The following is a 25,678-nucleotide window of genomic DNA, read 5'->3' as shown; positions in this document are numbered from 1 at the left end:
CTACATTGCATCTGCGATAGTATTATCATGTACTTCTGAATCTATGCTCCACATACCACTCTCCATAACCCGGGCTGTAATAATTACAATAGGAATAATCCATGATTAGCTTTAGGATTGTTTTTTTTTATTACTTTCAACTTTTTCTTATATATTATATAATTGATAGGTGTTTTCAGGACCGTTATGTTAATCTTGCATGAATTCTAGAATTCCGTTATGTAATCACTCCCTGTCAGTATAACTAAACATTGCCTATAATACAACAGTATGTTTAATGAGACTTCGTCCCGTCGTTGAAGCACAGCGGCAGCACTAAAGGCTAGAGATGTTTTAACCTTTGCTTTTCCTTACTCCCCAGTGATTGTTTTCATCATAACCGTCATCATTGTCATTAATTAATTTTTCGCTATCCTATTTCAAGGCCGACAGTGATCACCAATATCTCGGCCTTATGATACGCGCCATGAAATCGCCGTTCTGTAACTGCTCTTTTCCGCAAGTCCGCGTTGCTAAGCTGGTAGTTTTTGGTTGCCAACTGTGACTTATCGTCCGATAGCGTGATACTTTGAATAAATGCCAATGGCCTGTAGTCTCCTGCCACTAATACACACTAACGATATCTATTTGTCACAGTATTGATTTGATCTCCAGGAGCTCCTTTAGTGCTTTTCCATTATTTGTAACTAAAAGCTTTATATGTTACAGTTGATTTTGCAAATTTAGAAGACTACATTTTCTCCGATAACGTAGTTTCATTGTTCACAATTGACTATTCCTGAGTTCCACTGCTAAAATCCCCACATGCAATCAGTGCACTTAAGAAGATGGACGGTCCTGAAAATTTAATTCGCTATTTTTCCCCTCATTTTTGTTGTCGTCGTGCTTCGTTCTTAGTTCGTGTAGACAGAACAAGCACGTCATGGGTAGAACTTAGTAGATTTAAGGATCACCCGCGAAGTCTTGACACAACACCTTTCTGCGGCCCTTCCTTACGTGACGTTTGCCTCTAGTTTGTCGAACGCTCTGAAACTACCTGAACATATTCTAAACCAAGTTTCGCTCTTCTACGGGGGCAAACTTTCGATACTCAATGGAAGGTTGTCACGACTGACCGACTCAGGGTTGGCCTTCTGTGGCCACAGGATGGCCAGAACCCAACAATCGAGCCAGATCAGTCCTTGCACATCATATATATATATATATATATATATGTGTGTGTTCTTCTAAATAGTGATTTAAATCTGATATTTTCAAGTGCACTGTGTGTGTATCCTACAATGGCTATAACAAAATATAAAAAAGAAAACTAGTATATCCAACGCATATATCTTTGCTAAAGCTAGCTAGATAGCATCATCTTCGCTTACTTGACTTGTTTAAACGACACGGAAGTTGTCTTGACTTCGTTTGTGTTTAACAGCTCGTTGCTATGTTTTTCGTCACGTTGACTCTAAATTCGTTGTTTAACTAAACACTAAATGGCCGTCAAGCAAAGCATAGAGGCACCTCTTGGCTGTTATGCACCAGTTGTGCAGAATACGGTCTTTTTTTTTGGTTTGGGCACTTACTACTTTCTGCTCTTAAACTGCAGCCCCTATAGCAATCTCAATTCAACATTTATTTCTTATTATGTTGAATATTTTCTAATGACCCACATCTCTCTTATGCGCTGACCCACATGTCTCTTTTTCATAGTTCACTCTTTGTAAAAGATTCTCGACGCCCGAGGCGAACTTCGATATTTTTTTCTGATTCACTGCAGTACGACTGCATGGGATTGATTCTTTCAGATAGATCACCGGCCGCAAGCCTTCTAGGGCATTTTGTATTTTCGGAGGTATGAAGCGGGCACGTATCCCTGTTTACCATAGCGATCTTCAACAAACCACCACTCAGAGTTGTTTTCAAGGTCGCATGTGAAGATCACAAGCACCACTTGACCTTGTGCAAGTGGAAGCTGACCAGGTCCGACTTCATCGAGCTTATAGAGAGCGTAATAATACTGCAAGCAAAGCAACGAGATCGAAAATACAATTGGGTTTATTGGTCAAGATCAAAATAGGCAAGTGTAAGGGTGTATTAACGTACGACAGACACTTATTTTTATATATGTATTATTTATTATTATTTACGTAAGAACTTGAGCCGTCAGTCTACCCTTGAAAGCCGACTGATTCGAATCATGTGTATCAACTCATGAATCCTACTGGTACATAAGCAAAGAATATTAAACTGTAACAAGGACCTGCAACGTATTCGATCATTCGCACAATCCTAGGAACAGTGGGAAGTTTGACTTCTCTAGGATAACCTTCCGTATATTTATTTCTATTGTTATATTGATACGTTATAATAGCGTACGTTTGAAAACGTACGAGATTGTTTCGGAGAATTTTTTCGGAGAAATTTCGGAGTGTAGTGTGCTTCTGAGATTGCTTTGTTGGCATGGATGGCTTCGCCAAGCCACGAGGCCAATCGGACAGATTATGTGTATGGTTGCTACATTTGCTTATTGCAACACTTGTTATCAATTTTTGGTGGAACTCCTTTATAAATATCATTTGTGGTGGACATATGCGAGGTAATTCAATTTTACGTATACGCACTCTATATTTCTATTTGAAACAGTGTATCTAAACAGCAAAACGTCAGTCGATGTGACACCAACCTCTTCGAGCCTCTGACGAACATCGATCAGTGAATGTGGATCGTGCTTAGGTTGCTGCATTTGTTGTCGTCGTTCCTGTTGCGGCTGTATATCACAGTTGTCGAGTGCATCCAGGTTTGAATACACGTTGTCCTGTTCTTTCACGGGTAAAGCCGGTAAAGGCTTATGGAGCCGTTTTGTGCCGACGGCCTGAGAGGCGGATGTTTGAGACGTGGGTGCATTGGTGGCGGGAATATTTGGCCCCCCGCTCTGGTTACTGCGATTAGGCAAATTACTGATTACCGGATTCACTACGCGTTTCGAAGGCTGCAAAGGCAGTTGCGATGGGTAGATTGACAGCACCTGTGAAGTAATAGATGGTGAAAGTGTACCTAGAAGCTAGAATAAAACCTGCAGAATTAATTTTTATTGCATACGTATCTGTCACTGCACGACAGCAACTCTTTGGCAATGAACACAACAACAAGGCCGTATCGATTTAATCTCAGCGAATATTTTGGCCATATAGCGTATATAATATATCGTATATTCGTGACTCACGATGTTTACGATACGTTTACCATATTTTAATGTAGTGATGTTCTACGATGATGCAGTCTGTGTGAAAAAAGGCTATATTATCGTTACATACTTTCGTTAAATGTCGATGTCATAAAGGTTACATGTACTTCATTCTTGAGGATGTTGCGATGAGTTGTTCTGTTTTATTTAACAGATGTCATTTTTATAAATTTTCTGTTGAAACGCTCTCGTGTCACTTTAGGCTAGTGCAGCCTATCGGCATAGGCTTAAAGCCTAGCTTCTGGATTTTATGTCTTAATTGTACAAAGTAAGCTCTAAGGAAAGCGAAATATAATGAACAAAACTAGCTATTTTATTTAGCATAATTGAACAGAATGATTTTTAGCATCGGCGAAGCTCTCGCGTGAGGATACAGAGCTGTAGGTCGCGAAACCAAAAACATCATAGGTTGGAGCAGGAAAAGAGGATCATGGAGAAAAACATTAAATAACTCACGCACCTTGACACCCTCACCATTGACGGCCGCTAAGGTCCGGGCGTTCCGTTCGCTCTGTCGTTGAAGTGACTGCGCCTCGACGGACGCCCGGGGTGCGACATCGCTAAGGCCGAGCGCAGATTCTACGTTACCGTATAATGCATTTCCGTTTGAATAGCTTTTGACATTGTTACCAGCAGATACCGCTGAAATGTTGGCCGCGCCAGAAACGCCATCGGCGGAAGCACCGACAGCGTTGTTGAACAGGGTACTGAGTTCCGCTTGGTGCTTATTTACGCTGTTTCCCAACGCTATTGGCGCTGCGATTCCTGCGGATGCTGCCGGAGTAGGAGCAGTAACAGATGTGCCATTGCTCGTCAGTGATGTGGGTCTCACTGGTGTGGCTCGATTTGTCGCGAACGAACCTGAGGTCGGCCGCGCAGCTCCGCCATTGGCCGAGGTCACTCCGGGAACAGCCATCACCATCGAAGCGTTCGCAACCGCAGTCGAATAAGTGAAACTGCTACCGCTGCTGGACACTGCGTGTCCACCACTCGTGACCACTCGGTTATGGCCGTCCCTGAGAAGGTGTTTACTTGCAATAAGACCTTTGCAGCGACCATTATCGACAAACCAACGCATCGGGTTTCCAGACGGGTCTGCCGAACGGAGCAGTCCAACGAGATCGCCTAGTGACAGAGAATGCGGCACAAAACCCGACAGACGATTAGATAAAGGTATTGATAATTAAAATGTACGACACGGATAGTGATGCCATATGGTCAAAATAGTGCATGAAGCTATTCGCGCTTTGTCGTGAAGATTAGGTCTCATGCGTCATATACGTGACATGTTGGGGGATGTACCTAATTAACCACGTTTGAATAAAAGAAATGCAAAGTGTAGCTTGTTCGTTCGGAGTTAATTCATAGATTCTGTGGTGTAAGTAGGTTTCAATATGCATCCTATGCTACATTTAACCATTCAATAATCGATACACATAATATACACATAATCATATATCCGTTTAGTTCCTGATGCGGAAGGCTTGTTTTTCGCAAAACAGGGAATATTAGGCGAATGTATAGAAATAATAAATCGGTGCCAGAAACGTTAGTGGAGTATAGGACGACTACGATGTGTGTAAAGCAATGACAAACTTTGAGTTGTCTTACTCAATCAAAGGAGTTAAGGACAATGGTGATTAATATAGATTAAAGAACGCTTATGAGTACAAAACGACCACCATTTGAAGCAGGCTTTGCGATAAAAGATTGTAGCATTATAAAGGACGGAAGTTGTTTCACATGTATGTAAACATTTGATAGCTGGTAAATGCAAGTATTAAGTTATGCATTCGAAACATTACGATTGACCTGCTCATGATAAGGTCATTGTGCTCACCTTTGTTAAGAGATATCTCATTAGGATCACTCGTTTGTATTGTTAGAGCGACGGTGTACACATTGTCCCCGTACTCCTGCTTTAGCCACTGTCGGTGGGCGTCAGTCTGTGGAACGAGGTCTAGAGCCACCCCATGTTTGTCGTTGAACGACTTCCTGAGAAAATTGCTTCCCTTGGTAAATGAGTCCATCTTGAAGGGGTTGCCGGAAAGATTTGGTTGTAGCATTGAGAAAGCGCTAAACGTTTGCAAAGCGGCACGGTGTTTGTGCTCAAACGTATCAAGCACGTCACTCGGTGAATCCTTCACTCCGGTCAGTTCGCAAAGTTCAAGCAGTTGGCTTGTGATTCGGCCGATAAGTAGTTTGCGTGCACGAAGGAACGAATCTACACAGCTGCCCAATAGATCACTACTGAGGCTGCAGAGCCGTGGCAGTTCGTCGAGTAGTTGGCTATTAAGAGCATTGTAAGTGTTCCGCGCACTTTGTTCTTCCTCTTCGAAAGCCTTGTGTCTTGTCGCATCTCGGTTCTTCTCGGTGCGGGCTGTACAGGCCGCCAGATCCAAGAGTTTGTGTTCGCGTTTTGCGATGATCTTGTGTGGAGCTGCCAGCATTTCGAGTGCACTCTGCAGAATTTCGACAACATGCTTTTCGATGTTTCGAATAAATTCCGTCCAATATTCGGCATAAATAGCGTGCTGCGCCATCCGGAACCCGTCTACTTCGGGCAGATTGCAACGTTCGGCATGAAAGTCACAAATATCTTCGGCCAGTTGAAGTCCAACTTTCAAACACTCTTGCAGTTGGTCACAAAACGTCCGCATACTCTTAAGAAAGTTCTTGATGCTTTTTTCTACCAAAATAAATCGATGCTCTTCGCGCTCAAAATCTTCGTCACGTACAACAGTGGTGAAGCCAAGTGAGCTGGACATTTTAACTGTGAGTCGTGTAGACTTCTTCATCACAGAATGAAGGTTCAATTTGGACAACCTTTGACTGAGGCTGGCCTCAGGGTTCGAACGGTACTTCGAAACAAGATCCTTTCGGCGCTTCACTTCGTTGATATCGGTTGCCACCTGTACAAAAAAATAGAAGCCATTATGATATTTTACCAATAGTTAAGTCTGCTAATGAGCATTAACACACATTGTTGCAACTGCAAATGTATCACCGAATAAGATTTACTAATCCAATGGGAAAAAACGTACATCTAAACCTCTCGAACCTATATAAATATACATTTGATAAAAGCACTAAACAAAAGTTGTGCACACATGTTGTTGAAGCGGCGTAGTTATCAAAGATTATATCAGAGATCAATAAACAAACAGTCACATTAAGGATAAAATAAAGCTAAATCAACAGCCGAATCCGGTTCGAGGCACACGACATTTGCTGTTACGGCAAATCTAGGTGAAGAATGCTACTGGTTGTAAACAATCGTGTGTGTATTCTACAACAGCGTCGATGCACACAGAAAACTTTTAACAAGAATATTATATTATATATATAATAACGAACAAACAATAGTTTCCGTGAAATTTAGTTGTTGAAAAATACATGAAGTGGCCTGTGGGGTAACTAGTGTAATGGCTTTTCGTATTCGCTTCCAGAAAAGTGTGACAACAATAAAATGAAGATAATTTGATTTTGTTAGGTAGTACCACCTTCCAGAGTTCGACACAAATGTGTTTTCTATTATCTAAAATTTGTTTTAATTTTTTTTGACTAATTCGAATCTTTTTTTCGTACTTTCTTCCGATGTTTGACCATTACTATTTCTATGTACGTTCACCATAGAACTGTTACTACCGCTGAACTGAATAAGTCTTTCCAGAAAAAATCAGATATTCTTCTGATAAATGACCGTTTTTTTCTTCGAGCTTTTGGAATATATCTAATGTATGTTATTTGTCACGTTCAGTAAATATATCATTACAGAAGATTTTTCATTTCGTTATGTTTTTCACTTCGTATTTTAGTCCGTAGAGTTATGAATGCAAGCACAGTCATAGCTATATAGTGATTACACTTTGGGAAGATTATGGAATTGTCTGCGAACATACTTCCATAAAATAGGATCAATTTCTAGTAAACTGCAATACTTAGACAAAAAAATTATCTGTATTTGCTTGCCAATTAATTTTCATGTCTTTTTCGCAAAGCTACCACCTTGGAAGAGTGAAAAATATTGGTCAATAATTATCCTATACATAGAACAGTTGTCCCAATGAAAGCATAGCCGTGTTGCCAGTACGATGCTCGCTTTTAACGTGCATACCCTTGCCATGTCGTCCATTGCTTGCAATAACAGCTGTTTGTCTGGATGAGCGTCCTCAGTAGCTTTCTCGAGTTCATTAATTAGCAGTGGATATTTAAGGATGCGTTGCACAGGTTTGATGAGAACCGATGCCAGATCAAAACAGTTGTTTGTACGTTGCATTTCGCTGATACCTGCAGAATAACAAACACACGATGACACATTGTTAAAAAGCTTTGCTGAGGATTTTTAAAAACAATACCACACGCTAAGGAACTTGATAAAGACGTACTAAAAAAATCGTCTTACGAATTCCAAATTCATCGAGTTTCATTCCCGTAACCGTCGGTAGGAATTATATCGAAATATGTTTGTTACAGTACTTGTGACGGTAATCCTTTGCTGGAATCGTGAGGTAAGCGAAAACGAGGAATATAGGAACTCATAACGCGAACTAACATAAACAACTCCTTATGATTACTGTAGACTGTCGGTCGTTCTCCTAGTCAGTATCTAAATACATGTAGATATTTATGCTTGGCCAGATTCATTTGAAACAATGTTCAACTAAATGGGAACCATTATATATAGCTGATGAAAGGGAGCTATAAGCTAATAATAAGTTAGAGACTAGTAGATAATACTACTTTTTTTTTTTTTTATACTTGGGATTTTTACTTATACTTGTAAAACGAGAGTAACATTATAACTGTTTTACAAAGACTTTAGACTTTCAAACTAAAAGTGACACGTATGCTAAGCTTGGGTTCAAGATGCGTTCAAATGTGCACTTTATTCACTATACTACATATTTGCAGCACTATACTACATATTGAATTCAAATATATTTTATAGAGGTTACCGTAGGGACACATCGAGAACCTAGTGTAGCAGTAACAGAGCCTACTACAACCTTAGAGTGTTTCGCGCGCTCTTAGTGCAAAAGCCGCCGGATAAACACTTGTGTTAGACCGGAAATGTTCGTTGAGCTTAAGTCGGAATAACTAGGCTTGACACCTAACTTGCGAGCTCATAGTTAGCATAAATCCACCAACATGAGTGGCACAATCGCCTTCACGTAAGCATTTTACAAAGTCGTTTTCCATTTAGTTTGTGCGAGAGATAATTCCGTGGGTTGACAAGTGTTGGGTGGAGCCGTTGTCGGGAGGGGGCACGGGATTCGGTTGGCGCATAATGACGAGCCTTTCCTGATAAGTGTCCCGAAAGTGGCCTACATCGTAGCGTCAGGTGGACATAAAGGGACTGAGGCTTGGTACGCGGCTACGAAATATATGGGAGCTACACTAAGAATCGTCACCAAAAAAAAACCGTTAAGGTTACTGTGAAAACTTCTATTTCATGACAGTACATTGCGAAAACATTGTACTTTCACAAATCAATACGAGTGCAAAGATTTGAGAAAAAAGCTTGTACCTGGAAGGTACGCTCTCTTCAACTGTATAATATATTCACTAAAGATGGTCGCTAGTTTATACTGATTTTTTATTGCAGTCGATCATGTTCAGCAAACTGCGAACCCCGTTTAGCTATTATAGTGTTTAGAAGAAAAATATAAATATAGTAAGATACGACATTTCTACTAGCAACTCAATGACTAAACGGCAGGGAGCTACGTTTTCGATTTGAATGCTAAAACTTCGCAAGGTTGCAAAAAAATGGAAGGGCAAGTGGAATGTTTCTAAATAAACTGTCTACTTGCCCTTGCGAAACTCAGACAAGACCCTTACTGAAGTCGCTTTTTTACCACTGCTGCACAAAAAATCACCTTATCACTCATAATTCAACCACCTGATCTCAAGCATGTTTGACAAAACCGCTTTAGTCCAAGTTTTCAGTGTTCAGGCTAAATACATGCTAATATAACTATCATATTGACTCAATATTTATTTAAATGCCTGTGTCGAAGGGTAAAATCGGAGAAGCCTTCTCCCACAGGGGAAAAATGCTAGACTGCTTTATACCATGCTTTGTACACTTCTACGAAGGCGACACCGGGCCGTTTTTCATTCTATTGTGGTATTTTTAAAACTAAGTCTTCATTTTATGTGTCTGTTTCGAAATTGCCTGACGTCGTCTTCAAACATTCGCTAAAGGTATAATTCTTTGTCACTACTTCGAAAATGACTACCCTGAAGCAGGGTTCAATTGCCTCATTGTTGTATACCGTTAAATAATCACTTGCTAAGTCATTAAATAATTGAAATTGTCTATAAAATAAGCTGTTCATTTCAATATTTTGGTACTGTTGGACATATCTATCGCTTAGATGGCGGCCGCAGATATTTCGCGTTGATTGACTGACTGTTCCAATTTGAATTCAAATGAGTAACAAACAGACATTGTTATTACTATGAGACGAATGTTAGATCCCACGTTTTTCCGGTGCGAGCAACCGTCTCGAATGGGAAGCACTATAATAACAGAAAGGTATAGCCTTTCATCATGAGCTAACTTTAGGTCTTGCACAGCGTTTTATCATGAACAAGTTTTTCCTAAACGACTGCTGCGTCAGCGCATAACAGACCAAAATCAATCAGTCAATATATAGTATCGTTTTATGTCATGTTTTAAACAATCCCTCTGAATTACACAAACGTATTCTAAAAGCGTACTCACGTAACGCCGGTTTTTCCCTACATGCCTGAATTCGAATTAGGTAAACAGAACAGACTATGGCGTGCGAACAGATTTCCACCTGCACCTTCAGCCATACACACGATATTCATTCCAGAGCAAAGTTTGCTGGTAGATCTAATAAAGCAAAAATTACGAATCATATATTTCACCGTTCAAATAGATGATTTTAATATAAGTTAATGTACTCATTTATACCAGTTTAATGAATGATCTCTCTTAAAATGGCTTACATTTTACTTCAGCTTTTTGCGCCATCAGGTAGGTTATTGGTCACACGTCTTAGCTTACTGATTCAGTAGTTACGTTGAAAAAACTAGTTAAAGTTTGCTTTTTTTCCCATTTACTCTTAGGCAAACAGGTGCAAACAAAAAGGTACCTCGTTCTGACTCTATAATAAACAAACGTAGAGCCGATTTTTTCGTTTAATTAATTACACTTAGTCCCTTCCTCAATAACATATAATCTAGGCTACACTAGAACCGTGTATGTTAATATCTATCGAGCTCACTTAAAAGTAAATTAATCAAATACGAGGGTAGCCAGCGATCAGCCTACTACTGCGCCTATTAAACTTATCATGAGTATTAAAAACAAGAAATTTATTTGAAAACTATATAATTTTTTGGCAATGTTTAGTAGGAGCCAATGCGATGGATGCTGACTACGTGTTCGTTCTTACCGCCGCTCTCGTAAACGGTTTTTTTTCGCTTACACACAGTTTCCTTAGGACTAAACCATGACTCACAAATTCAGAAGCGATATGCTGAAATGAACTGTACAGCAAGGCGCAAAAAAACGTAAAACAATTTTACATCGCAAACCACAAAATCATCGCTTCTTTTTTCTTCGAGGCTGAGAGTCTAATAACTCTTGCTCGGATTATTCATCGAGTCTTCAGTTCTACGTAAGACATCAGGTGGACATAATACACAATCCGTCGGCACAACGTTTTAAGTTGTTTAATAATAAAAGTATTTTATTGGGTGAGCGGAAAGTCATCGAACAAGTGCTCCTATTACAAATGTGTTGCCCAGCAAGATGCGCCCTTATGTCGCGTGTCGCCCATTACTTTATTTGAGATTTTTCAGTTGTCGAGAGACTTTCTCTTGCAACTGGTGCGTACCATCCAGATTTTTGCCGGAAACCCGCTAGCTTTCAAAGCTAGTAAAAAAAACTAATGTCATACTGACTGTTTCACTACGCTTTGACAATTTTATATTTCGAACCATGACAGAAATGTTCTCTTATGCAACTGTATCAATTTGGCTGGTGGCATTGAATTAGAGATTTAATATAAACAAAATCACTGGTTTAGAGGACCACTATCGGAAAGATTCCAAGTACTTAAATACAACAGCTAATTTTCTAGAGGTGAGCTAAAAAACATACTGACAGTGACTTTTACTAGACAAAAAAATAGCTTTAAACGCATATTGACCCAAGAAAGTGTAAGTGATCACCAGAGAAATGTAGTACTTATGACAATAGCGTTGGTGCAATCAGCTCATCCAGTTTTGCTTTATAGCTCACGAAACCTAGGTTTTTGTTGAATGTGAAAAAATGACGAGCTTGTCAGTTTTAGTTTCAGCCATATTAACATTATTAACGGAACATTCGTCAGAAAAACCGAATGATTATTTGTATGTTTATGTAGTTTTATTGTGGTAATTGTTCGATAGAAATGCCGCTATGTTGACTAGTTTGGCTAAAAATAGCTTTTCGACTGGTTTCACATAACCTTTGGCTTTCCGAATCATTTCTACCATCACCCCATTTGTTAATCCTATGAAATTCTATAGGAGCATTAACGATAAAATTAGGCAAACGCAAGCGTCCTTTTCTGTTGTTATTCAACAGTGGTGACACACAGATATACTAAAATAGTGAAAAAAAACCTCGTGTAAAGTATATCTTACCATTTTGAAGAAACCGATTGATGTCGGCGTCTCGCTCGTACCTGGCCAGCAGGCCGGATACATCATCGTGATTTCGACAATAGTGTGAATAGATGTCTTGAAGGCGGGCAACGAGTTCACCAAAGCAGGCTCCTACACGCTGTTCATCCTCCATTCGTTTTTGCTCTGTTTCCATTCGGGCTAGTAACTGAGATGAGACCTCAATAACTTCGTCTAGATTTCCAAATAATGTTACCGTGTCTATGCCTGAATGAAAAACAACATTGAAAACAAAGATATAAATAATTAATAACAACGTTAGAACGTTTTGGGATTGAGCAGAATCAGTACTTACTTAAAATAACTCTGTCTGATACAACCCCGTCACACGTACGTTGCATAGCGAAGCTTGAAGTAGTCTAGCAAGCTCTTCACCTCACTTGCTGGCTGCTGAGAATATTAGCATGTAAAAATTTAGTGCGCTTCTCAGCCATTCTTGACTCTCAGTCTCTAAAAACCCTTAGAAATAACACGGACATACTGCCTTTTAATGCACAAATACTGCGCAGAAAGTTAAGTTGATTTGTTGTTATCTAGAAAGTAGAGCGAGTTTTAACAGCGGCACAACCACCATGTGTGTGTGAGTGCGTCAGTGTTCGCATACCTGCACGTATATAAACCGTCACATTCTGGACTTTGCTTATGTGCGCCTATGGAAACAAACTGCAACCGATTTGTTGTTTTAGCAATGTCAGGAGATCAGCTTAAGGTATTTTAGCATGTCCAAGTTGCCGGCCTTTGGATGAGTAAACAAAGTTGGCTCAACAATATGCCCTTTTTCTTTATCCCTGTCCATATAGATTCGATTTCAGATGTTCATCTACCCTCTTCTCTAATGCAGTTACAATGACCGATAATAGTAGTGATGTAGGGCACGATGCACACGAGATACTGCATCGTCTGGCATCTATCTCTGCGTACCATGCCTGCAGCACACTTCGCTACCGATGTTTTCCGTAGCAAATCGTTTGACCGCTCGGGAATCTGCTTCCGCTGAAGGTTAATCTCTGCAGTCGATTACATTCCCAAATTCCTAATTGGAAATTCCGTTCAACGTGCAATCTGTTCGGAAGGGCCATGCAACTCAGCTCGTCAAGCGAAACTAAGACTATACGTACGTACGCACGTCTGCAGGACTTAAGGATAACATGTCCTTCAGAAGTATGTGTACATGAACTACGTCGCATAGCCTGAGGTCGAGTTCGCCAATTTCCAGGTCAGTGCCTAATGGATTGCAAGCGAACGAGGGATGCCATATAGTCATTCATAAGAAAATTTTCTGCGGCTGTTTTTGATGTAACAGGTCTAAACTTTGCTGAAAGTAGATGCATCCCTCCTAAAATACCGTACCCTTTAAAATTCTCATGAATTAGACTAACATTGTAAAAGAGACGATGAATACGTTAAAGGCAATATATCAGGAAATTTTTCACAGCCATAGAAGCTGCTTTCAAAGAGAACAATACAAATACCAAACACATGAGTTGCGCGTATACTCAACGATCCTTCTTCAGTTTTAGTTCACTTTTCGATGCTTCGACTTAACGGTAACGACCTAAGTTAGGTTTGTGATTTGTCCATTGCAAAGTTGTGCATTAAATGAAATTTCAAGAAAAATCTCGCATATAAAATAGATATATTTTCTAATAAACATATAAATATAAGAACAGTCTAACTTATCAGCCATTCAGCATGGTGTTATTTGGTGATGATGCTCTGTAGCACACAATGTCCTGCAACAAACCGGGCTGTACTGTAGCCATTGACACATCTTTTCCAGTATTTGTTTAGAAATAAATCTATTTTTAAAAACAATACTAAACCTCTAACAATGAAATTACATACTCGTTATTCTAGTATACAACTCCCTTTAATTTTCGCTTACGATAATTATTTTCAACTCTAAGTGGTCTTTGAAGTATATAACTGTTAGTATCTAAATTTGTATAAGTTATTGCATCATCAGTATAAATACAATAGGCTTGTCCCATTTCCTGAATAAAGGGCTTTGCATTTTTTTTTGCTTTTGCAAAAGGTTCAGCATCCAATCAGGCTGACTAATATATTTGTTATTTAGGATAGAATAGTATTATCGTAGTTTAGTAGACAACTAAAATCGGTTTCAGGCTTTACTCGACATGTGTGTATATACACCAGCTCTTTTTTTAACGAGGTTCTCTCTTCGATAAATTTTTTCATGTTCGGTAACATGATTAACCTTTCCGGTACTTGCTTTCTTCGTTGTACTTTTACTATTGGAAACGGTACTGGCCTTTTTGAGTAATTTGTAAAGCAATAATTTTTCTGCAAGTAATAGTTTTTTCGAGAGTAGCACTTCTAAGCTATCTTGAATGCCACACATCTTTCTACTTGTACTCCATAGACAGCCCTTTTAAATTTTCCTCTAAGTACATCAGATGTCTAAACCGGACGCTTTTGACCCGAACTCTTTCACCCATGTGCTTTGACCATTCTAAAATTTTCGTCCATGACCTTGTAGAGCCCAATGGCCCCAATGTTGCTTTAGTAGTCTTTGTCTTCTTTTCGTGATCTAAGACCACTAAGACATCAAAGGGAAATCGCAAACCTTATTTTGATTTTTCAGTTATTTGTGGGAGTTTTTTTTAATTCTTTTTAATATAGACGGACTTTTGGCCCACCCATTAAATTGGTAATGGTGTAGAATGGTTTAATGTTCTATTTCAATTGACCTGACGAACTTGGTAAATGTTGGCACAGTAATTTGTAACCCATGGTCACTTTATAGCATTTCGGGATAAGTAAAACATGCGAATGCTGTAAAAGTCGTAGTCATTTTCGTCATGGCTGGGTTTTTAGCTTCGTTTTTATTATTCAGTACCCGAATTTATATTGGATTTTGTGCTACCATAAATGCGAAGTATGTAGTTCTTCCCATAATTCCGGCTGTGAAAAAATTGGTGTTACAATACGATTACTTAACTTGATACATCTTTTTTTTAGACTAATAAGAACTTGCGTAGTTATAATAAGTCAAAAATAATAAGTCATGATCTTTTTTACTTTGTGGCTCTTGCCCTGTTTCAAAGTATATAATTACATCTTGAAGAGTCAAGTCACTTTCAATTCCCTATCGTATATTTTCCAGTGTTACTGACAGAGAGTATGCTGTTTTTAGAATGAAATATTGAGAGTCCTTGTAATCTCTACGACGTTTCAGTATCTGATAAGTTCACCGGTTAGCTATAAGCCGCGCTAAAGCATCAGCAGCACCTAACTCGCTAGTGTTTTTGTATTCTGTCTTAAACTGATATCCCAGCAGAAGAGTCGTTTATTTCTTAATCTTTTCCCTTTTTTGCCGAACATAGTTAGGAGAGACTTAGAAGCTATTTTGTTTTTTCTTGGGGATATACTTTACCGATCGTTGATGCGCAGATACAATAGTTAGAGCTTTTTTCCTATCTGTGCGTGTTTGTGCTCAGCTTATCCAATGATTAACTGGCGCTGTGCATCGCTTTTTCATAACTGTCGGGTGTGACGCGAGATAACTGCCCCAACGCTGTATTCACCGGCATTAACAGCAACAAATAGAGAAATGAAGGGTTATAATGTTTTAGAGGTAAATTTGATTTCATCATTATTTGCGACACAACGTTCCTTGAAACATTCAAACATAGCTCCTTTCTGAGCCAATTTATCCAACCAACTCCAAAACCTTTGACTCATTCAAACAATTTTGGGTTTGTAAGAACGCTCCTGGATAATAGAACCAGTCAATATCGCATTACGTAAACGAACTAATACTTTTGCTAAACCCGTAATGGGCTTGTCCAGGATTTTCTGAAATCAGAAGTAGCGACCTTGGTTCCGATTGGAAATCAAACGATTGTACCGATATAAACGTTTGGATGTGTTCAATGTAGCAATGCTTTGGATCGTGTTTCCGCTCCTATTTATGTATGAGCTTTGTATCGAGTATGTATGTATGTATGTATAGGAAAATATTGGCCATCATCTAAGATCACTAAAATATAATCTGGCATCGATAGTGATCTTCAAAAGTTTACACAGACCTTTCAAGGTATTCGTACACAATTTTGTCGCGCTTATCTTTTTCGATGAAGATTACTGCAATCGTAAATAGAGCAGTTGATGTAACTCCCTGATAAAATCGTTCTGCCTCGCTCGCTCGCTTTTAAGTATTGACAGGACACGATCAGAAACTGGACGGACCTTTGCAAGGATTTTTATCGTAATACTAATTTAAAGCCAAGAAAAAAATACATTTGCCCAAGATATTTGTATTGATCAAAGTCGTATACTAATTTCCCTTTGGTATTTTTAGGGATCGATTTACCTTCAACTTCGACTAGTTCGTCTGGTATCCTTCACCATCGCTTACCTATCCTTATAGATCAACAGTCCTAGTAATAACATGTCGCAGTATTTATCACGATGTTATTCTCTAGATAGTTGAAAAGCAATAGCAAAATACAGTAAAGTTGCTGCATATGTGAAAGGCTTTCCAAGTATCTTTATCAGTGGGTAACGTATTTGTCTGCTAATTTTAGAGACACGTTGTTTTAAGCAGGGCATAAGTAGATGCAGGGAGCCAGCCTAACGGCAATGCCGGACGTAAAACTCGAAACATACAGGTATGTTTATTGTTATAATAACCCCCCATATTTCCGGTATATTGGCAAAAAATAATAATTTTATTCTGTATAAAGACAGTTCTGAGAATCCTATTGTTCTGTTCCGGTTAAGTGTTTAACAGATTACGTCTAGTGTATTAAATAACTTCAGAATTTTTAAAGTTCTCCGATTCGAAACAGATTGTCCTGACCTGCTCATCGTGAGAGAGTAATCTATGCTCTAGTATAAGTATTTTGAATTTTCACAGAAAAACCAAGAATATTAAATATTTTAGTTTTGCCTATGCGGAACCACCTTTAGGTCAAAGCCCTTCAGCCTCCAACCAGAAATACAACGTTTTTTTTTCCAACACAAGTAACTATCGGCCAAGTCGTCGCGCCTCTGCTGGTTTGGATAAAACTTTTTTTGACTGCTGTTATAAAACCTTGTTCTCACAGCCTGTTGACGGGGCATTTCCTCGTTGTTGCTAATGTTTGCTTAAATTATTGAGTGTCTAATAAATAACGTAGAAACAAAATGAAGATTTTCGTTTGTCGTGCACTGATATTGGTACAAGTTCCATTTATTCGATCAATAGCTAGAGTTATTGTTACGAAAAAGTATACATAATTGTTAAGCCTGCCATTTTGTCGCTTGCATTAGTACGTAGCAGGGCGAGTTGTTAGTTGATTCCTATGGAACAGCTAATTTCAATTTGCTAAGATGCTGGAATATCCATTTCCAGGATCTGTTCAAAGACTACGAACTGTTATATTAATGCTAAGTTAGGTCAAAGTGTGATTTGTTGGGAAGATGCATCTAAGTGGAGCTGTAGATTTTCTTATATTAATGGCACGGAAATGTATTAATAGCTTTTAGCAGTTTTTTATTTATGGAACAAAATATACAATTATCTGACATTTTAATCAATGCAGGGTAAGTTGAATGCCACATGTTGCAAAAGCTTTGAACTCTCAGAGCGGAGATCGGGGCGACACAAAGTCGGACATTCAACGACCTATATATATTCAGTTCAGTCTAAATTAACCTATTATAACTTCCGAACTCAGGATACACACCGCACATTCAGGATAGTCACTAAAAACGAAAAATTTCGCCAAGCTTTACTTATTGTACTCCAAGACAAATTCGTGCGGAAATTATAGCTCGATCACCAACATGATAATGTCCTCTACAATAATTATATCTTTTAATAATACTAAAAATAGGTGTCTAATTTGTTTCTATCAACAGCACTGACCGAGCCGCCTCGCTTGCATGGGGTCCTTGAGGAACGTGTCAAAACACAGCCGCAGATCTTGGTTGTAGTCCCTTTCTGTTTGAATCATTTCAGTAATGACGCACTGCCGCTGTTCCCGTTGCTTCCGAACGCGATTATCTTCTCGATGCTGTTGCTCAAGAAGTGCACGAGCCGCTGTCTGGGCAGCATTGTCAGATGGGTCAACGCAGTTCTCGTAACGGCTTGAAACTGTCATCGGCACCGGTGGAGCAGGCCTGTATGGCATGAATAAACAGCGAAGAAGGTGAACAATAACAAGGACTATACTTAGTGTCATAAGCCTTCTCTATTTCAGTTCCATAAATAACAGGTTATAGGCAGTAATCCATCATATGTACGGAAAAGGCTTACGTTGATGCTATTTAGTACTTATCAAAAGTACCTAACTGACGACTGTTTAGCAGGTCTTTGTAGCCTCTACAACACTGCATTGAATCAGAAGTGTAAAAATCACCTCGCGCGCTGCTGCAACAACTGAAGATTAGTATTTCTAAATATAGCTAGTTTTATCGATTTTTTACAATTATGCGATCTGTCCGATATCGATTCCAATTCGCATTTTTTTGTTCAGTATTTTAAAACTGGCGGAATGGGTATGTCCGTACTTTGCTTTTGTGTTATCTATCATGATCATGGGCAGTTGCCGAGTAACTTCCACGCCCAACGCGATTCTGGACGATTTCCGTACATATTAAACGACGATTTGAATGGCACATGTTCCAGCACGCGTACATTATAAGTACGGAAATTCCTAAAACCGATAATACGTTTTATTGACGGAAAAATGCATTTTAAAAAAGTTCACGAACTTGAAGACGGCCTTCAACCCGGCGCTCGTTCTAATCGGCATAGAAGAAATGTCACCGGATTCCGACAAATATGCGAAATACATTTTAACGCTTTAGATACACACGGCTGTTGCTTCGGTGACCATTACTTATTCTTGTGAGCAAGTTTAGACATGACACAAAAGTATTCACCATTACAAATCATTTTAAATGGCTGACCCTTAAAGCACGTACTTGAGAATATTTTTCGAACACTACTCAGCACACATTTTTTTTTGTATTCATAAATCGTTCTGATGTTGTTTTGGTAACTTTGACAACAAATTGATATCACTATATGACACCGTTAAGGCAGATTTAATCCCTACTGTATCAGTATTGATCTTTCAGATAGCATCGTCATGCCAAAAGCCTTATACCAACGGTGACAGTATTTGTCTGATTGACATCTCAGGAGCCTTACATATCGTCTCGTAATAAGTCAGCGATCAGCTACTAGCGGTCCGTAGAGGAATGACTTACGACCACCGATAACCCTTCCTCAATTCGCATATGAGTGTGTATCTAGCTTATCACTTGTTGGAGACTCATCTTAGATTGTTACATTTGCAAGAATTACCTTTGTGGTGCATGTTGTTGGCTATCGGCCAAAGCGACCTTTGCCAGAGAAGCTGCAGCAATGTCTGATTGTTTCCCTGCGCCAGTCGGCATTGGAGGAGTCGGAGGAGGGGGTGGCGGGCGCGCCGGAACTAACTGCGGCGGCTTTGTTTTATCACCCACAGAATCGGCGGGACTTAATAACAGCTCTGCAGTTCCAAGTTGCAAAGATTGCGCGGTTTTACCGCTAACAACAGGAACCGCAGGCACGAGAGGCACAAGTGGTGTAAAGCTAACCAGCGATGGCCGCCCTGCAAGATGTCGATGGGGTTCGTAATTCTCGTGATCAGGCGAACCAAAATCCCATGAAAAATCTTCCTCCTCAGGGGTGGACGCCTGCGAACGAACTTCCCGTTCTCGTTGATCCCCCCCTCGATCTTTGCCGTCTTTGTCTCGACGCTCCTTTCTTTCCTTTAGTGCGCCGGTGGTCGCTGTCACCGACTTTGGATCTCCTCCTGAAAATGAGTCACGTACAGCAGAAGACAAATGTTTTTATTTAATTTGTCATTATCATGGGCTTCTAAGGCCTTTTCCATATAGAGTCGTTCCCAGCAGCTTTGCCATTGTCTGTTTTGCTCTATTATCTTTTCTTCTTCTTTGCCTAAATTAATTTACCAGCTATCAACATATTTTCGTTCACCATTAATTTCGCAAAAGTTATGATTGCTGCTCCTGTAAGTCGACTGTACAGGGAAGTCAGGTAAGTCCCGTAGGTTTGAACAAATACCGAACGTTTAAAAGGACGGAGCTTCACTGGAGTCATTTAAAAACTCAATAGTTACCCCCTCCCTCCCTCCCCTCCCCTCCCCTCCCCTCCCCTCCCTCCATAATAAGAAAATATAAGGTGAGCCGACCACTTTGAAGTGCCGCAGGAAAATTGCTCTACTGTGTTTTATATTTATGTGTTAGACATGAACGGCATAATTCGAAATCAATCACATACTTATGCGGGTTTAGAAAACTTATGCGGATTGTACTGCTTGTTCAACAGTGGTGATAAGCTGTGCCTTACAAAAAACAATAAACGCATTTCCTAAATTTTGCATTAAAATTTACGTCTAAATGCGGTCTGTCTACTGGTCATTCTATCTGGTCAATCTAGTCCTTGGTGCAGGAGAACGACCGTTCGGCAGGCGTTTATCCTTTGAAGTAAAATTTCTAAACGAATACAGCTTTTTATCAGACAAAGCAAATTGCCAAGCATGTGTGTGAACTGCTAATTTTGACAGAAAGATGAGGCAACGTATTTTCTTTACCTGCTGCGAGGGTAAATAGATGACCCACCGACACAAAGAATAATAAATTTCGTAGGTGTAATGTCAAGAGGTACCAATTGACCATGTAATAATACTTGGGTAAATATATATATATATATACGTGTAGGGTAGTCGGAGAGTCAAGCAACCCTGTAGCAAATGAATCAAGGTTAAACTAATTATATGAAAACTGATCCACTGTTTATTTTATCTTTTAGTAAATACGCTTCTAAATCGTACCTCAAAATGAAAAGGGAAGGAAAGCATAAATAAAATACCAAAATAAAAGTCACTAAACATTTAACGCCTTATTCAAACATATATGTCATACGACTGAACTTTTCATTATGGTTTTTATTCGCTGTTTGTTTTCAAATCTACGAATATGAACCTACACAAAACAGAACAAAGATCATTGCACCAGTCGAACTTTGATTAAACTTTCCTAGCGTGAATAGCGTGAGATTCAGAGCGTTTTAGTAACTATAGTGCCATACTACTGTAGTGGTAAACGCTTTCGTATTTATGAAAAAATATTTTCATTTGCCTACCAATATATCATTCCGGCTTGTAATTTTACCCCATTATTATTATTATACATATATTGTTATATACATTACTATAACGAAAGAAAACGGAAATACATCCCAGTGTGTGCGCATGTGCAATATGATGTACATCAAATGGGTCTAAACTGAATTATGGGCAAGAGCTCCATGCGCGAACCAATCGTTTGCTTGAACGATTTCGGATGATAAGTTTTTGCCGAAAAATGTGTTATAACAGTGAGCTGACCATATCGATAAGTAAAAAGCATACTTCGTTATGTGCTACTTCTACATGTACGGCCTGAACGTCGGCAGTGTTCAACCCGGTTGGCACTATGCACTTTTCAGATAGGCCTTAAATGAACCAGCATGTGCTCATCAGACATTCTTTATGTGGACCTATACTTTGAACGAACGAGCGAGCTGTGCAGAGAAAAGGTTTTTTACGGACCGATCGCTTCGGGGGCCTTCATTTTTGACCTAAATGAGTAATACATTTAACAATAACCGCCGAAGGACGAACGCCCAGCAAGAAATATTTTTACACAATGAGATTGTCTTGTGTTGTATGCATTTGCTATAGAAGTATACCAGTGGACTTAATTCTCAGCAAACCTTCCCAAAATAGCATGCGTGAAACCCACCAAAATAACAAGTCGAGGAAAATTTTTAGCTTTATGCAAAATCGATATTTACACTACTTTAATTGCTTCAGTATCATTAGTAATACCACAATAACGTGTACCAATGCGTGACGTTCATCGTCTATAATACTAACGAAATCTCGTTCGTACCCTGTATTACTAACGAATTAAAACTAGTACTTTGTTGCAATGGCGGCATCCTTACAGTGCAATGATTCAGAAACGTGCATACTACAACGTAAACAATTGAAAGATTGTCCAGAAAAAATACTAAATAAATGACTAATATCAGGACCAAATAGCAGTAGTCACTCTGCTTGAATGGTCAGAAACTGTACTTTATTCAGAAAGCCCTCGGTAAATGAAAACTTAAGATAGCGTCTGCCCAGTTTCGTCTAAAGAGGACCAGGCTTATGTATTTATTATCTTACGATCGTTTATTTTATGGTCTTGTTGCACTAGCCACTTATGACTTTCCCGTTCTAACTACAACCTTCCGTCCGTCGTTATCTTGTCAGCTGCCGTGTTTTCGATGCAGCCCTCGCGTCATCTCTCCTAGCGGTTTGAGTAAACAACTCAAGATCTGAATCGTGTCATTGCAGCGCCATGTCAGCATCCGATCACATGCATGCTTCAATAATTCCGCTTGTCGTCGGTCCTTTTTCGTAATCATCCTTAGACTGTGTTGGCAGATGCAAAGCCCCCTGTGTCGATCATCCCATGGTCCCATAGCAATTGAATCGTTGATTTTACCCTTTTGCAGTCATTTTGCTATATCATGATAAAGAGATTTTCATTTTCCGAGTGTCATATCAACATTAGATCTAGTTAATGGTCAAGAGACCAAACAGTGTGAACATCGGTTGCTTGCTAGGGGCATTATGAGTCCATTCCGTTCAAAAAGCAATATAACAACAGTCTTCATAACAGCAAATTAATCAATTAAAAAAAACAAGTTGGTAGGCTTATAAAATATAATAACCATAATAATAATAACGTTATTTACTAACATTATATATTATTTATAACCGTATATTTTCAAAAACTTTACTTTCTTTTGGAAGTTCATTGTAGATTGATACTGCCCATTGGGATATGAATCATTTATTAGTGATTGAGAAAAGAACAAAGAGTCGTTTAAAATTTTCTCGAGATTTTTAGTCATGGAAGTTTTTCTGAAGGATGATGACACGCTGAATAATAACAGACATAATCGGGATTCCCCAAATAGGGTGGATGTGATCTTCTAGCGAACTCTAAAACGTCCGTTTAAAGGAGACATACTCACTAGAGTAGCTACTTTTCTGAAAAATTGTAGGAAATTTTGGCATACTTTTAGGCTGGCTATCACGTTGTGGTAGCGTATACGAAATTAAGATCTTGCACAGAGAAAAAAACATACTTAAATCGTTTAAGTGTGCTCTTATGTCTATCCGGTATATCTATTTATTTTTTATATACTGTGCTTATTTTCGGTTGTCGTAACGTGTTAGTACAGTTCAACGGTTGTCTGTGATGTTAATCCAAGTGCTTTCCGTGGTTTCGACCTGACGCATGTAATGTTTAATTATATTTAAATTTATAAAGCTCTGATAACGTTTTACTGCACTGTCGACATTCGTATATATCCTACCTACTTATCTTTCAATTCTTTGTTTAATAAATTAAGCCAAACGCTAGCTAGGATAATCCAATAGAGTTAAATAGCACCCACCGTATGATTATCTCAGCTAGCGATCTTTGTCGTTACGACTTTTTCTTTCCTTCGATAGCGCTCTCGATCTTTCTCTGTCCTTCTAAATACTTTTGTTAATTTAGCCTTATCGACGCCCACATCAATCCATTTCTAGTTCTCGGTATCGATAATTCGCCATTAGCAGGGCTATTTACTAAATTTTATCATTACTATTCAAGTTACAGGTGACCCCCAACCAAAGACATATGCCGCAGCTGCAGTCGAATATGGGGCAAGCATGATTTGCATAAAACGCATCGCTCCAGGTTTTTTGTCCAAAGCGAAACAGATTATATACCGTTCTAGCGCCACTAGCTATTTTTAGGGACAAGGAGAGCTCATCCTCGTGAGCTATATCACACACTGGAAAGGGAGGATCTGCGTAGTTTTGCAGGTTGTCTTTACAGCGATGTAACGACTGTTGGACTCTGCAGTGTGAAACAATCTTTATATCAAGCACACAGACATGGCATGTCGTTTCATTGTGCCTCGTTTATCCTATATGCTACGCTTAGACAGCCGAAAACGAAAGCGGACACTACAGAGAAGATACTGGAGGACTTTAAGGACGCTTAAATGATCCAAGAAACCATTCTGTGTGTATGTGCGCGTATCTCAGATATTTGAAATTCTTCTCGGCCGAACCCGACAGGAACCAAAAGGCTGAGAAAACCAGTTCACTTTGCGACGACATATAAAAGCGCGTGGCGATCCTACCTAGAACGAGCCAACGACACAGAATTTGCCTCAGGTTTCGACTAGATACGGTAAACTTTGACTGGGCAGAAGTACAAAGCAAGCGGTGAACAAGACACAAAAATTGGACAGAGTATTGCTTCATGGAAGCGAAGATGTTCTCTTTCTCTAGGTAGATAGCTTTTCACGTCGCAGAACTTCATTGCAAGTTACGTGGTAACTTCATTGCAGTATCACTACGATATGAGGCCAGAACGCAGCAACAATATTCAGGATACTGCGATTATTCTACAATTCGTTCCTAGAATATTAAGCAGAAAACAACGTGCAATTTTATAAGTTTTTTTTTGCTTGCCCTTAGTTTTTCCTTGCCTTAGTTGCACATTGCATTTCATCGGGGCATTTCTGCAACGTGTACTAGTAGGCAGTGTAGTAGGATATCTTCGAATATTGCGAGTACCGCGCCGCGAGTGCATAACTGATACGTTACGTCCGCGTTTCCAGATCACCATTGCCTTAGTGAACCTTTTTTTTGCAGACAAATATTTAAGGGCGCCAACTCTCTATTTAAGGCTTTGTCAGTTCACTTCTTTGAAGGAGCGCGCGCGCGCTAATGACAATGGCGAAGTATCAAGCATCATGAAAAACGCCGTCGCAACTGTTGCCACACATGTCGCTGTCACTGTCGTTGTCTGCGCTTCCCGCAATAGCTGCAAACAACCGGTGAAGAATTGCCTTGCAAGTCCAGCTAAAAACCACCCCACAAAAGCATGTTTATTCCAGTCCCCGTTCAAAGGCACATGGTGATTTGCCGCCGTAAAAAACCATATAGAGGAATAAGATTTACTTAGAAAGCCGAAGAGTGAAGCCATTGTATAAATAGACGAGAAAAGCAATGTAATAGTTTTCTTTCTCGTTCACTTTAGTTATCGTCATCTTCATCCCTCGCATACCGTTCTCGTTGATAGTTCCTCATAAAGGAAAAGACCTCGGGGGCAGTAAAGCTTCTTCTAGTATCTAATAAGGTATGCCACTGTAGAATAGGCAATCCTAGAAACGACAGTAATAAAGCAAAATAAAGGACCATCATAAGTCTTCGGTAATGCCACCTCAAATTTTTCGATTTTATCTGTATTTAAGTATATGTTATTCGATGCAATAGGGTACTGCGTGTAACCGGTTGCTCACGTCACTTATGCATGAAAAGAGATAAATGTTTTTGAAAGCAACATAATTTAACGCGTTAACGTTGTCATTTAGATCATATAATTGTGTCACTTATTTTTAATTTAAGGTCCATCCAACTACTATTAAACTCTATAGTAATAACAGTCTGTAATAACATGAAAACCCAAATAAAACTTCTACGAAAGTGAAATTAATATAACGATAATAATAACAATAATATAGTAATCCTTTTTCCTGTTCAGTGTTTCCAAATAGCTTATACTTTTAGAGCGGCGCACCCTAACAAATCCTTAAAGTAATACTTAGTAATA

General features: G+C 39.2%; 1 protein-coding gene and 1 long non-coding RNA gene across 3 annotated transcripts in view; one reads left to right on the top strand and one right to left on the bottom strand.

Annotated features, from left to right (window-relative positions):
• Positions 1-105: 105 nt before the first annotated feature.
• LOC111266333 (dynamin-binding protein) overlaps positions 106-25,678 on the bottom strand; it is a gene marked incomplete at its 5' end in the record, with an annotated part of 57,730 nt that continues 32,157 nt past the window's right edge. Inside the window, 8 exon segments of the mRNA XM_022843750.2 lie at positions 106-2,005; positions 2,672-3,013; positions 3,693-4,357; positions 5,073-6,144; positions 7,350-7,522; positions 11,903-12,148; positions 17,817-18,070; positions 19,263-19,755. Of these exon segments, the coding sequence (XP_022699485.1) occupies positions 1,817-2,005; positions 2,672-3,013; positions 3,693-4,357; positions 5,073-6,144; positions 7,350-7,522; positions 11,903-12,148; positions 17,817-18,070; positions 19,263-19,755 (3,434 nt within the window). The 3' untranslated portion in view covers positions 106-1,816.
• LOC111266346 (uncharacterized) lies at positions 18,015-25,584 on the top strand. 2 transcript variants are annotated; one of them, XR_015313397.1, is made up of 2 exons: positions 18,015-18,099; positions 23,669-25,584. It is a non-coding gene; the product is annotated as an uncharacterized LOC111266346 (long non-coding RNA). The 2 variants fall into 2 exon arrangements; XR_002684039.1 differs by having other exon boundaries at positions 23,663-25,584.

Source organism: Varroa jacobsoni, unplaced genomic scaffold (assembly GCF_002532875.2).
Source record: "Varroa jacobsoni isolate VJ856 unplaced genomic scaffold, vjacob_1.0 scaffold_113, whole genome shotgun sequence".
Classification (NCBI taxonomy): domain Eukaryota; kingdom Metazoa; phylum Arthropoda; class Arachnida; order Mesostigmata; family Varroidae; genus Varroa; species Varroa jacobsoni.
Note: the sequence above shows the minus strand (reverse complement) of the source record. Positions and strands in the feature narration are given on the sequence as shown.